General features: G+C 50.3%; 1 protein-coding gene across 1 annotated transcript in view; it reads right to left on the bottom strand.

Moving 5' to 3' along the window:
* Positions 1 to 12282: 12282 nt before the first annotated feature.
* The window catches only part of Kcnb1 (potassium voltage-gated channel subfamily B member 1), an 84488-nt gene continuing 81618 nt past the window's right edge, over positions 12283 to 15152 (bottom strand). Inside the window, exon 2 of the mRNA XM_059261938.1 lies at positions 12283 to 15116. Coding sequence (XP_059117921.1) covers positions 13110 to 15116 — 2007 coding nt within the window. The 3' untranslated portion in view covers positions 12283 to 13109. The remainder of the gene's footprint in view (positions 15117 to 15152) is intronic.

Consider the following 15152-nt stretch of genomic DNA (forward strand, 5'->3'; position numbering starts at 1 on the left):
TACAGAGAGAAATGCAGAACAGGCTCTAAAGCTACACAGAGAAACTCTGTCTTGAAAAACAAAAACAAACAAACAAACAAACAAAAGATGTGGTATAGGTAGAATTTGAATCCAGCTGCTTCAAACCCCCAATTATCTGAATCGAGGCTGGCAATCTCCCCAAAGCCCACCCCTCCCCTTCAACAGCCCTTGCTGCCTGGCAAAGGGTTCGTTGCCCGAGAGTCAGACAATGGGATCATTTGTTCCTTCACCCCCATCTAGATAGCCCAAGTCTTCCCCCATGGGCAATAGGAGAACAGTCTTGGGAGCCTGCCTCTTGCCATTCTGGGGTTTCTCCCCCAGCCTGTCAACAGCTGGACCTGGAATGAGAGAACCGCATGCAGGTGCGCACACAGAGTGTCAGCATGCCTGCCAAGACCTGCTTTCTCTGGTGTTTCGTTGGGGGCTCTTAATCAGCCCCAGGCACCTCCAGGATCAGCAAGCTGACTCTGCACAAACAGCTCTCCAGATAGCTGCTGGAGGCCATGTGGCTGACAGCAGAACCAGGTCTCTAAACAGGCCCTGAGCTCAGGCCATGGACATGGGCACACCCACTCCTGGGCTGAGCAGGGAAGCTAGGCAGTCATGACATGGCCTCTATTAAGCAGATCTTAAGTGTGTACTTGGGCAAATGTAGGAGGGGGCACAGGGCCAGACTCAGTCTAGTGGGAGACCAGAGATGCTTCCAGATGTCTGTGGCCTGATTAGGGCTGAGCTGGGTCCCTTGTCCCCACGCTGTCGTTTCTTAGATTTTGTTTTGTTTTGTTTCCGAGACAGGTTTCTTTGTGTAGCTTCGGCTGTCCTGGAACTCACTCTGTAGACCAGGTTGGCCTCAGAGACCCACCTGCCTCTGCCTCCTGAGTCCTGGGATTGAAGGTGTGTGTCACTGTGCTGGGTTACATTTCTCAGATATTTTTGACCTTGAGTTGCAGGAAGAGGGATAGTTTCCACCACAATTGTGACACACACACACACACACATGTGTATGCACATCAGTGAGGATTTCATTAGTCTTGCTCCCTAATTCTGAGTAATGTATGCTGACTTCGACTACTCTCCATTCCATTCTGTTTTATTCTTTATGTTATACTGTACTTCATTCTTTTTTTTTTTTTTTTTTGGTTTTTCGAGACAGGGTTTCTCTGTGTAGCTTTGTGCCTCTCCTGGAACTCACTTGGTAGCCCAGGCTGGCCTCGAACTCACAGAGATCCTCCTGGCTCTGCCTCCCGAGTGCTGGGATTAAAGGCGTGCGCCACCACCGCCCGGCTGTACTTCATTCTTAAAAAGAAGTAGTCAGGGACTGTAGTGGCTGACAGGGACAAGGACCTGATTTGGTTCCCAGACCCCACGTTCATCATAGGGTAGTCTATAAACATCTGTAAACATCAGCTCCAGGGGATCGGATTCATGTGCACATACCCACATACAGATACACATGCCATTACAAAATAAAATAAATCCTTGGGGGAAAAATTGAATGTGTTAGGAGGTGATGGCTGCTATACTGAGGAGGGCATGGTGGGTGTGTAGATCAAAGGGTTATTGACAAGTTGACACCCGAAAGAGGTGAGGCAGGGAGTCACTTGTCTAGCCTGGAAACATTCTTCCATGCAGAAGGGACAGCCAGAGCAAAGACCCTGCGGTAGATATCTGCTTCATGTACCAGAAAATTGAGAGGGCTAGTGTATTTGGTGGTGAGTGAGGGAGAAGACAGGAGAAACAGAGGGCAGAGGTGCCCTCTGGGTGGAAACAGGGCAGCATCATTTGATGAGTGAGGTGGGCATGTGTGAGAAGCAGAAAGGAGACTATGACAGAACAGTGCTCTCAGTGAGAGCAGGGACAGAGGACGAGTGCCTGGCAGAACTTACCGAGGACTGGGCTTTGTGCGCCATGTGATTGGAAGCCTCAGGGAAGCTTTCTGAGGACACAGTGACATGCCCAGACTGACAGCTTGACAGGACCCCCGCCCCCCTGGCTACTGTGTTGAGGAGAGCTTGGAAGAGATGAAGGGCAGAACTGAGGAGCCTGGCTAGGGGCTGCAGCAGTCACCAAGTGGTGGGCAGTGGTGGCTGGGGAGCTGGCATTGGAGCGGAAAGGCAGATCCCAGCTCTGTGGAAAGTTGAGCCCAGAGGAAGGGCCCACTGGCCATTTACTTCAGCACCACTTGTTACAGGGGAAGGTGGGGGTAACTAGAAACTAGCCCTTGTCACAGACAGGACACCACAGGCAGCCTCACTGAAGGCCTTGTAAATCTCATCTGGGGTGAGGTCTTAGATGCACCGATGAGATGTGAGGGGCGGGGCGGGCTGATCATAGGTAACTGCGAGCTGAAACACAGGAAGGCAAAACAAAACACCTCAAGTGTTTGTGTGTGCACAAGCACGTGTGTGTGTGTGTGTGTGTGTGTGTGTGTGTGTGTGTGTGTGTGTGAAGATCCTCCCCCAGAAGGACCAGAGCTGTAGACAGGATTGCCTCCAGAAACGGAGGGCTGAGGTAGGAGGGAGATTTTTGACTTTGATGTTTGATCCTGTTCTAGTGGACCTCGACTAGGGGTAATTTTTGCCTTCGTTCCCATTCTTCACCCCGCCCCCACCGAATCCTCAGAGACAGCTGGAGATGTAACTGCAGAGATGTAACTGCAGGAGGGTGCTCCTAGCGTCCAGGGTGGGGGTGAGGGTTGTTAAGCACCCCGCAACCTTCAGGACCGTACCAGCTGAGAGGGGACTGAGGCTGCTATGCTCTGGTCTACATGAAGGTTAGCCGAGTCTGATTTCTAAGATGGCCTTTATGCTGAGTGTTTGAAACATCCATTGTCCTACAGGCACCGGTGACGGGCTATAGTATACGGTGCTCACTTCCTCAACATCTTGACTTAGGAAATAAACCGCTAGCCAGGCTTATACACTTTTTCAAACCAAATGGAAAATGGCCTGGCCTGTGATATTCAGGCCAGGCTGGCCTTGGGCTTATTATGTAGTAGAGAATGACCTTGAACTCCCGACCTTCCTGCCTCCCCCTCCTGAATGCTGGGAATACAGTGTATGCCATCATGCCTAGTCTATGTAATGCTGGGGATGGAATCTACATGCTAGGCAAGCGCCCTACCAATGGAACCACACCACCAGCTAAGAGTAGAGGCTTCTGAGCTCCACTTCCCATCCCAGTGGAGTGGATGACTGTAGCTGATGTACTGTGACCTTAGAGTCACCCAGGTACAGCTGTTCCTGACTTTCAGTACCATATAAACCACAGGAAAGCAGGTGCTTCGAGTTGCTAGGCACTGGGGTAATCTGGTTCATAGCAGTTGGAAACAAATGGATATTCTCGACCTTGGTACTCAGGGCAGAGAGCCCAACACTGGTGGCTGTTTCTGGTCCACAGTTCTGGTCAGCCTTTAGCTGTGTCTGGCCTATGGTTGTGGTCAGTCTGTGGCTCTCTGTGGCTGTGGTTATCCTGTGATTGTGACTTGCCTGTGGTCAGCCTGTGTCTCTCTGTGGCTGGCCTGTGGTCGTGGCTGGCCTGTGACTGTGGCTAGCTTGTGGCTCTGTCAGTCTGTGGCTGTGGTCAGCCTGTGGCTGGCTGTGGCTGTGGTTGGCCTGTGGCTGTAGTCAGCCTGTGGTTATCTGTGGCTGTGGCTAGCCTGTGGCTCTCTGTGGCTGGCCTGTGGCCGTGGTCAGCCTGTGGTGTCACTGGCTTGCATATATACCTCCATTGGCCAGTACATGGAAAAAAAATTGGAATGCATCATCAACACTTAAAAGCTGGCAGAAATCTTGTAAAATATAAAGATTTCTGGTTCTTTTTCATCATTATTATTTACAATTATCTATTTGTGTGTGAGAGAGGAGGGAGGGAGGGAGAGAGGGAGAAAGGAGAGCATGCTACAGTACGCCTGTAGAACTCAGAAGACAACTTGTGGACCTTGCACAGCATGGGTCCTAGTGGTCGAACTCCGGCCCCAAATGCTTTTACTTGTTGAGCTATTTGCCAGCTCCAGATTTCTGGTTCTTGTAAGATGTGGCATTGGTACCCTAGGCCCCTAGGAGATAAGAACCAGCTGGAGATGAGAGCGTGGTGGGTGTGTCCTCCAGCTGGCCACGCCCACCACTTCCCTTATTCCTGGAATCCAGGTTGCTTTGCACATCTGTCAGCCTCTTGACCCTGTGGGTCATAGCCTGCTACCTTTTTTGGCTTTTGTTTTGTTTTGGGCTGTGGGAGACTGAGTTGCTGGGAACGCTGATGCTCTTGCTTCCACTCTCAGGAGTGCTGGGGTGACAGGTATGTACCACTTTGCCTCATCTATGGTGAAACATTTTTATGGGAAAGGAGTACCTAGGCAGAGTGGACATGAGAGCCACATGGCCAGCTCTGGGTTTTGATTCATGGACACACTCCAAGATGACTTGGGTATTGGGGGTGATTTTCACGCACTCACTCTTCCATGGAAAGTGAAGCTACCAGCATGGAACTTCCAGGTCCTCAGACTCTCAGAATTCAACCTTTTTTTTTTTTTTAAATGATTTTATTTTATTTTATATGCACTGATGTTTTTCCTTCCTGTATGTCTGTGTGAAGGTGTGAGATCCCCAGGAAATGGAGTTACAGACAGTTGTGAGCTGCCATGTGGATGCTGGGAATTGAACCTGGGTCCTCTGGGATAGCAGCTGGTTCTCTTAACCACTTAGCCATCTCTCCAGCCCGAATTCAGCCTTTCTTACAGACACCCAAGCCTCCTCCCTCTCCCAGAAATAAGTCAAACACCACCAGGTTTGTTTTTTCCGGATCTTTTATTGAACGCTGCAGACTTCATTAAGGGACCATTTGCTTGGAAATTCTTAAACATGTGAACGTTTTTTACAAGACAGGACAGCAGCCGGAGGTCACACAAGGGTCACAAGTCCATCTCATCACATGCAGAAGACAATACTGGGGTTTGGTTGGTTTCCTTGTGTGTATACTTATGTGCATGTATGAGCACATGTACATCAATGTGCACTGTCACATGTACAGGAAGGACTAGAGCCTTCACTGGTGAAGGTTGAACAGGACCCATAAACACAACCCGAAGAAAAGTGGCTGAGGACCCTGGTGGATTATGGCTGATATGACTGGCTTGGCCCCTTGAAGTGTGGGGCAATCAGAATGGCTTTGCTGGCAGGAGAACCCACACCTTATGCTGTGGGGTCCTGGGAGGGCCAGAGGGTTTTGGGATTGGCGTGCTTGTCATTGTAAGGGGGCCTTTGGGGCTCAGTTAAAAGGAGAGACCATTGATTCTCACAACTCAGGAAATGAGATCCAGTTACAGACACTGGCTCCCATGCTCCTGCCCTAGTCAAGTCCCAGACCCCCTCTACTTTGGAGGCTTGGCTTGAACTACTGGATAGCTACTGTGGCCTCCGTGTGACCTCCCTGTGAACTGAAGTAGAACAAGCAGGAAGAGAGCAGGTGCTGGCCAGTCTCAGGGCAGGAGGCTCTGAGTAGGCCATGGCCCCTATCAGTTTGAGGCTACCAACATCAAATGTGGGCATTACTGTGACTTGAAACATGATCATAGAAGACATGGTATTAGTGGGGGCAGTTCAGAGAGAAAGGGACTCCCACTCTTCCCTTCCCAGCTAGCAAACCCCCCAGCTAGGTGAGACTCCAGCAATAAATACCCTCTTCACTACACACCCATGCACACATTCACTTTCCCCGAATCACAGGCTGGGGGATCGCTGTGTGCCAACAGCTTGCTGGCAGATAGCCGTGGGTTTCTGGTGCAGGAAAAGGGGCTCCCTGCCCTCTAGCTTAGGCTAAGCCAAATGGGCCTAGAGAGAAAGAGGCCAGCTGCCCTGCAGTACCTGGAACCACATCTGGCTCTTGGATGCCTACTAGTCTCGGATGTCTCAAACCTTGGGGAAGCCCAGAAGCTGGGATCTGTGCAGTTGAGCTAAACCCTTGGAACCTCTTATGTGCAACTCTGCTTGTCCGGACTCAGCTTCACCTAGGGAGGCAGGAAATGCCTGAGCTCTGTGTGTGGCTTGGAGCACATCTATGTGGAACAGAATTGGGGACCCCCAATATTCCCCCCCAACTGCCCTGTAACTGCAGCTGAGTGTCTTGGACAACACTTCTGTGGGCTGAGATTTTGAAAAGTGGTTTCTGTTTAATTTAGTTTTAGAAAAAATGGTTCAGCCAAGCCTGGCCCTACTGGTCTACGCTGCCTTTCAAAACCACTGAGACCACCTGGACTTGGGCTCACTCAGAAGTTCACATGCCAACTTCTCCACATCCACCATGCCCAGTGAGGGAGGGTGGAGGTGAACAGCAGGAGGCAGGCCCTTTGGGGATGGATGTGGGGAGCAGGCTCTCTTCTTAGAAACAGCCTGAGCTTCGTTTCTCGTAAAGCAGAATTACAGCTACCTCGGCCTTTTTTATTTATTTCTTGGGCAGAGACCTTTGAAAATCTTGACTAGGTTCACTATTTTATTTAACAGGAAAAAAGAGCCCTTTTGGAATGGCGCCTTTTGGGATTGCCTGGGCAGTGGGTGGCTGGCTTGTGGGGCTATCACTGCATCTCTTTGAGGGCACAGGGTCTAGGGAAGGGCTGAAGCACCATGCGGTGGCCAACCACAGGGGGGACTTGGTGAGTTGGCCCTTTGCTGGCCGGGGAAAGGGCAACATGCATCTCATCTCCAAGTGGTCCTTGTTAGGCCACTGGGAATGGGTTGGGTGAATGACTGGCAGGGTCAGAAAGGTCCCCGAGGAGCAGGCTTGTGAAGTTGAGTCCCGGCTGCAGCCTCTTGCTTCGGTGCCTCCTGGGACGGCCCCACCCTATAATCTGAGGTCCTACTAGCTGTGCTCCAAGTCCTTGTCTATGTGGCCTGAACCTGGGCCCAGAATGTTCAAGACACCCATGCAGATACCCACATGCGCACACAAGGCCATAGACAGAACACACACACACACACACACACACACACACACACACACACACAATTGCTTTGAGTTTCCAGTCCAATTTTGTAGTAATGCCAGGGCCCTTTGTGTGTTATCCAGCCTCCCTGTGAATACCTGTAATACGGCAGGTAGTCTGGAGCTCCTTACCCACCATGCACTGCATTCCATGAGCAGATCACCTAACTGATGAGAAAGGGCTTAATTGCTTTGAGCATAATTGACCAACTCACATTAGGTGGCTACATCCTTGGGCCAACTCCCTGTCCCATGCATGCTCTCTTTTAGACTTCTTCAGGACCTTGGCTGAGAGGGAAAGAGGTAGGGCTAGATGTGGAGAAGAGGGCTCACTTGACTAACAGTCCCTTCTAAATTCAGTTCAAATTGCCGTTTGGAAATTTTGAGAGGACTTCTAAGGCAAGGAGAGAAGGTCAGAGCATAAACCCCTCTTTCTTGGGAAGACAGCCAGTGTTTACTTATCTGGGTAGGAAACCTGGGAAACATCAGGACAGCACTTTTAAATTTTGTTCTTATGCAAAAGTTACACACACACACACACACACACACACACACACACACACAATCTTGCCTGTTTTATTTGGCTCTGGAACAAACCAGATTACCAGGAATTTCAGGGCTTGGGAAACCGGTAAGAGTTACATTCCAAAACAATACATTCAGGGGCTGGAGATGTAGCTCAGGGGTCGAGCTCTTGTCCGACACAGCCAAGGCCCTGGTTAGATTTCCCAACACCACAAAACAAAACAAAACCAAAGGGAAGAAAAGAAAATCCAACCACCAGGATAAGGAACTTGTGTTTGGGTTAGCATCCTCTTGGGGTTCTTTCGGTGGGGGACACCATCACTGTCTGAGATGGTCCTGACTCCACTCAAATATCTGATGCTGATGGAGCTCAGAGCCCAGAGCTGAGGCAGGCAGGTGGCCCGTTGGGCATGGGAGGCAATCTGATTGGCTTTCTTTGCTGTTCCATGTAAATGACTGATGGAGAACCTCTTTCACTCCATGTGGTATCTGTCCATCACCTGCCCCTAGACTCAAAATTGCCTCACAGGTGAATGTTCAGGACTGACCAAGGACTAGAGGCTTGGAAAAGTGGAAGCTGGAAAAATACTGCTGCCCTTGCCCCCAATTTCACTCTTGGCGCAGCTGAGAAGGACTGGCAGGAAGATTGCAGCTTTGGACTGTCGCTCCTCAGCTTTTGGCTAAAAGGCTGTCTGGCCACTGGTTTTTGGTGAGACTGTGAGAAAGGGATCGGAGATGCAGTACATTCCTCTGAAGTTTGCCAAAGCCTGCACATGCTCTGGTCCCTGGATCCAGTTGGTGGCCCTGGGAAGCAGGATGCTGGACATGGGGACAGTCTGGCCAAGAGGAACTCAGGAGTGTTCCTGAGCTTAGTGATCAGAGACAAGTTTGCTTGCAGGAGGGTCTTGGTTTCAGTATTTTTAGGAACCAGAAACTCGGTCCTTTAAGATCCTGGGAGGGTAAGGCCTAAGCTCTGGGCAGCCCAGGTCCCAACTACACATCTGCTTCACCTGGCTTGCTCCTGCACACCTGGATTCTTAAGAGTGATAGCCAGACCTGATCGCAGATGTGATGAGGAAAGACACAGATTCCCCACCCCCCTCATGGCACCGCCCCCAAGGGGCCAGGAACACAGTCTTCCAGGATGTCAAACCCCTGTCTTTCCTCACCTCAAGACAACCAGAATCCAACAGAAGAAAAGAAAAGAAAAAAAAAAAAAAGCCCAAGGGACAGTGGGAAGGAATGATGAAGAGCAGAAAGACCAGCTATGTGAATGAGCAACGATAAAACCCCCAAGATATTACTGTTACAAAAGAAATTAGACTAAGTTGTCCTATTATAAATATACTAAAAATACATATATATATATATTTATCTGAACAAAAAAATAGACTATTCTGAGATATGTGGATGTCCTAGGATATAGATGCTTCTAGAGCCAGAAGAAACAGCAACAGAAAATGCGGAGGTAACTCTTATTTCCAGGTGTGGCCAGGGCTGGTTTGGACGGCCCTGGCCTGGTGACATGAAAGCATTTGAGTGTTGTCCTATAAACAATAATAGGTTAGGAAATGCCTGGGGCTGGAGTGTTCTGTTGTCCTTCTGGAGACCTGGGAGCCCCTTCTTTCTTCTGCCAACTTCTCAGCTACACACACGCAAAGTACATCTCTGAAGGAGCATGTTCTAGAATCTTTTCTGTGTGTCCTCTTTTGATTCAGTGTGGCCTGCAGTTACTTTACTTGAGACCAGCTGGCAGAGAAATAAGGAAAGGAGAGAGATTTACATATCTATATCTATCTATAAATATATAGAGAGACCTGGCTTTAGGGACCCTGTCTGTAATGAATTTTAAATATCCCCTTGTTCGTGGACTAGACATTCCAGCCATGACCAGAGTCAGACAAATACATAATAATTACAAATATTGACAATACATTACAGTTGTATAGAAGAGGATGCTGTGGCGTCTTGTTGTTTTTCTTCTCCTTAGAGACATGTATCTTCTCAGGAGAAGGGGCCAAGACGAGGCTGCAGCTATGGAACATGGAGGAGGTGGACAAGAAGGCGAGACTCCGTTGGAAAAAGCTTGTACTCCTGGCAACCATTGGGGGTGAGCAGAGGGGATTAAGGATGGCTTCCTCATGATTTGGGTATTTCCTCTCTCCTTGATGACCAGTGTTCTCTCTTCTTTTTCTCTTTCTCCTCTAAATGTGCTTAAGATGGAATCCCAGAGAGAAGTCTGCAGCCTCAGACCTGCTGTTTTGGGGACATCCAATGATAAAAAGGTGAGGAGACTGACTCACCTCTCCCACGGTCAGGTTTTCCCAGTGTGAAGGGCACACACAGCTGCCCTATGCCTGGCTTTCCTGATGATGGGATGGGTGCTGGAACTCAAGTTCTGCTGGGTGCTTGACAGTCCTGTTGATTTCATAACTGGACCGTAACCTCGGTGTTGTCGACGGTACCTCACTCCCTTTTGCTGTGGTTGGTTCAGGACAGGTGGAAATGGACCACCAAGTTCAGGTAGCCTCTGCCTCCACACCCTGGCTTCCCTCTTCACTACTGAGACCCTTCTGTCAGACACCGCTTCATCTTGGTGACTCTTCTCCACCTTTCCCAGAGCATGTAAACCCAGGTACCCAGGATGGGCATGTGTGGAATGAAACTCAGCGTTCCTTGTCAGCAGGTGGAGGGCTGGTAGGAAAATTTACAGCATTCTAACTTGAGTCACACACGGAGGAAAAGCTATATTCCCACAGTACACACACATATAAGTGGGGGGAAAACAAAAACAACAGCAACAACAAAAACAACAAACCAGCAAAACTCAAAATAAAGCAGAAAACTGTTACGCATAGTTTACATTGAGTTTTGATGGTTGTTTCTGTAGGAATTCTGTCAGACTCTGTTTCTTCAGTTAGGAAGGGGGATTCTGAATTTGTCTTCCATTTACTCTATAAAGTGCTACTTTAAGGTCACACAAAACACAGGAGGAAGGGACAGCCAGGTCCTACATGACACAAGGCAGAGGGGCCTTTGGTTACAAGGAGAGTCGCACCAAGTAGTTCTTAGAAAAGAAAGAAATCAGTTCTACTCTGTACACTGGCCTTCGGCTTAACCGACAAATGAAATGCCTTGATTTGAAGAAGGGGACAGTAACTTCCTTCTGGCTATATATGGCTATGTTAAGACATGTTTACTTCCTGATATGTAAAATAGACTATATCATCAGTAGGAGTTTTTACAGATAGCTCTAAAAATATCTGAATCGGAAATCACAACTATTTACTTTTTATCAAAAAGCGTTGGTTTGTTTTCCCTGAAGTTTCACATTTGTGCTGCTGGGTAACATCTATGGTGATGAAGAAACAAAGAGACATGAAAGATGGTCAGCAGAACGGTCCCACGGTCACACCAACAGGCCCCCAGCACCAGGCTGAGCTCATCGGGGGCCCTGGAGTCCCCCCCCTGCTTCCTGCCTCCAGGGCGCTGCTGTTCAGGGTGACCTTCACTGTCTCAGCCCCTCTGCATCTGTTTTGAGAAAGCTCTGAGGCCAGTCAGAGAGTCGACTTCTCGGTTTTCTTCACTCACAGCAAATGCCAAGGTGCACCCTCTGGACGGAGGGGACCCTGGTCCCTAGAAGTGCTGAGAAGTGTCGTGAACTGTAGAGAACACTTTGCTTAAGGTTGGTGTATAACCCTTTAGCATTCTACCTGTGATAGGTGGCCTGACCTGAGCCGTGGAAACAGGAGGCAGAACATTGTGATGGAAGTGTGCTGATGGGTGGATCATGCCATTGAACTATTGGGCAGACCAGCCATATATTATACTAGGACAGGTGATCAATATCATGTCATTGCTCCATCAGGAAGACATATGCCTGTCACTGTTCTGAGGACAAGGAGGAGGACGCTACAGCATTTGGAACATTATCCACTAACACTATAGTAAGAAAACCACATTGCCCCATTGTACTACAGACAGGCTGACCAATAACACCATCTCTACTGATACACAAGCCATTAACTATAGCATCGTGAGGACTGGTGTCACTGGGGAAGGCCAACAACACTGTGCCACTGGGTTACAAGCAGGCAGGACACCGCCAGGTCAACACGCTAGGACAGGAAGACCGACACCAGGAAGCACATCAGAACCTCTAGGGACACACATGGGTACTTATTGCTTTTGGCTGTGCCGTCTGCCTAGATGGCTGCAGGAAAGAGCATCGGGCTTTCAGGACAGTGACACAGGACACACAATGGCTGGTTGACAAGAGAGAACAGTACGATTCCCGACCCCCAGTTGCTGTGCCCTTCTGAGACATGTGTGTCTCTTGCACACGGGACTTTAAGAGAGCTCTGCCCCGAGGGCTAAGGACCCCTCCTGACCCATGAGGGATGAGGGGTGATCCTGAGGGGCTATGGAGGAGCCCCGGACTCTAATGTGGTGACAGTGAGACCCACTGTGGCCAGAAATGGGCACAAGAAATACCCCAAGTGCAGGGCCACCATGCGGCCCACGGGAAATAGTGCTTGATTTAGAGTGTGAGATCTTGACACTGTCCCTGGTAGAGCCTAGATTAGAAAAACATAAAGTGCTTTTTATTAACTTATTATTATTTTTTAGCTTGAATACCACAGGAAACAAAAAAAAAAAAAAAAAAAAGAACGTCTCTCATAGTAGATATGTTCCCACGTTCCCCACCACAACAAAAAGTAGTCAGAAGCCTGCACAGGGCAGTTCAGTGAGGGCTTTTTTTTCCTCCTTTTTCTCATGTAGAAAATGAAATTTATTATTTTTTTAATGCTGTTCTTCAGTCACACAGTCTCTTTGAATAATCTATCTTGTTTGCATATTTGACGCTCACGTATCTTTTGAGTTCAGGCTAGTGCTGCTTGGAACGCTCATTCCTGTGGCAGCCCTAAAAGTGGCGGTCTGGTTTATCCCCTTGGCTGGGTCCCGACCGTCTTGAACCCTTCCTTGATTGCCAGGAGGGCAGAAAGAATTGAGTCCAAATTGTCAGCTCACCCTTACAGCGTCCCAGAATAAAGCCCTGGGCACCACAGACTACTGAATCAGTCAAGCTGCTTGCTTCATTAAGGGTTATGCGCCGGGACCATGGCTGATGGAGCGGAGAGTTCCTCAGGATCAAAGTGTCCCCTGTCCCCTGTCACAGAGGGCAGTGTTCTTGGAGGTGGCTAGGCAACACCCAGTACTACTTGGTCAACCCATTCTCTCACTGGCAGCCCCTTGTTCCAACGCCCTCCTCCAGCGGAAGCCACGAGAGACAGAGATGGCGCACTCAGAGGCTGGGAGAGCCTCAAGAGGAGTGGGTGGCCTAGGCTAGGTCTTAGTGGCTGTGAGCTCCGCTTACGTCATCTCAGGAAGGTGCTGTCAGGAGGTATGGTCCCTGTGGCTTGGCTGGTTATGTGTCCATAGGCCTGTCATGGCTCTCAGGGTCTCTCCTGTTGTTGGGGCTCTGCAGGGGCCTTGTGTCTCCGAGGTCACATAGAACTCAGCAGCAGCAAGCCAAGCATCCCCCCCTCCTTGATTTCTCCCGCAAATTCCCCTCTGCGGTGGGCAGCTCAGATGCTCTGATCCCGAGTGCTCCCGTGCGCTCCTCCCCCGGGCAGCAGGTGCACATCGGGGGAGGTGTGGTTCTCCAGTCTGCACTTCTCTTGAGCTCCGGGGCCTTTCCCAGTCAACCCTTCTGAGGAGTAGACACAGTTCGGCCTTAAGAACTTGGGGGAGGTGGGCAAGGGGGAGCTTTCAAAATGGTTCTTCTCTGTTCTAGTTCCAATGCTGAACTTGGGGCTGGTGCTCCCATGGAGACTCTTGGGAGGACTGGAGTCCACGCTGTAGAGCGGCTGACCCTCATCATCTGTGTCCGTGTCTATGTACTGGTGGACGCCCGCCTCAAAGTTGAATGCTATTGCTGTGTGTTTCTCAGGGGAGCGAGGGGGTGTCCTGGCACTTGCTGTGGTATAGATAGAGGACTCTGGGCTCAGCACAGGCTTGTCTAAAAGTGAGGCGCACTCCAGTCCTGCGACTGCAGCTGCTGCACCTCCTCTGTTCCTAAGAGGATCGTGGTACATCCCCAGAGAGGGCAGCAGCGGGCTGGGATCACCCTCCATGAAGTTGACCTTGAGTGCCCGGAGCTTCATGGGGTTGTTGGTCTTCATGGAACTCCTGGGGCTCTCAACGAAGAAACCAGAGCGACTGGCTTCAGGAGTGGTGTGGGCCTCAACGAGTCTCCCACCACTGGCCCCCAGAGCCCCCCGCCAGCCTACCTCTGGAGCTGTGCTGCCCCCAGCCTTGCTGGAGAGGGATGCCAGAGGACTGTGGGAGAATCGGGTGGCTTCAGGGAAGTCCGTGGCACAGCTGATGAAGCTGTCAATGCTGGACATGCTTCGCATGTCGATGACGCCTTCTGTGCGCGTGGGCAGAGGGGCCACGGGGCTGGGCATGCTTCCCATCTCCAGCTCTTCGGTCGGCTTGCTCTGTGGTGCCATCTCCTTGGTATTGAGGATGGGTTGGGACTGTGTCTTGGCCATCTTATTGTACATGTCTTCCAACTGCTGGACATTCAGATGCTGAGGACTGGAAGACGATCTGGCCTTCTCAGGGGACCCCTGCTCCTTGGTTTCAAAGGACTTGCTTGAGCTGGTCTCGGACAGTGCCCTCTTGGTCCATTTCCACTTGTTGGGAGACAGGTGGTTATCTTGCACTTTATCTTTCTTAGACATGTTCTCTCCGTTTTTCTCCACCACGATGTCCATCATCTCGATGCTCCGGGCGAAGGCATCCTTCATGTTCATAGACACGATGCTGCCATTTCTCTTGGCTCTCTCCAGAGCCTCTCTCCGCTTGATGGCTTTCTCCTGCCGCTTCTGCTCCTTGTAGAACTCTGAGAAGTTGTTAACAATAATGGGGATGGGAAGAGCAATCACTAGGACCCCAGCGATGCAGCAGAGGCCCCCCACGATCTTCCCCAGGAGAGTCTTAGGATAGATGTCTCCATACCCAACGGTTGTCATGGTGATGGTGGCCCACCAGAAAGAGGCAGGGATGCTTTTGAACTTGGTGTCATCCTCATCCTTCTCGGCAAAGAAGACCAAGCTGGAGAAGATCATGATGCCCATGGCGAGAAAGAGGATGAGCAAGCCCAGCTCGTTGTAGCTTCTGCGCAGTGTGAAACCCAGGGACTGCAGGCCGGTGGAATGGCGAGCCAGCTTCAGGATGCGAAGGATGCGCATGATTCGGAAGATCTGGACCACACGGCGTACATTCTGGAACTGCAGCACACTCTTGTTGGATTCCGTAAGGAAGATGGTGACGTAGTAGGGCAGGATGGCCAGTAAGTCAATGGCGTTGAGAGGGCCCTTAAAAAACTTCCATTTCTTGGGCGAGGACAGGAAGCGCAGCAAGTACTCCATGGTGAACCATGCAATGCATACTGCTTCCACGTGTGCCAGCTGCGGGTTGTCCGTGCTCTGGCCAAACTCATCCAGGCTCTGCAGCTCAGGCAGTGTGTTGAGTGATAGGGCAATGGTAGAAAGGACGATGAACATGATGGAGATGATGGCCAGGATCTGCAGGGAGAAGAGAGGGCTCAGTCAGCACCCAGC

This window comes from Peromyscus eremicus, chromosome 4 (assembly GCF_949786415.1).
Source record: "Peromyscus eremicus chromosome 4, PerEre_H2_v1, whole genome shotgun sequence".
NCBI lineage: Eukaryota > Metazoa > Chordata > Mammalia > Rodentia > Cricetidae > Peromyscus > Peromyscus eremicus.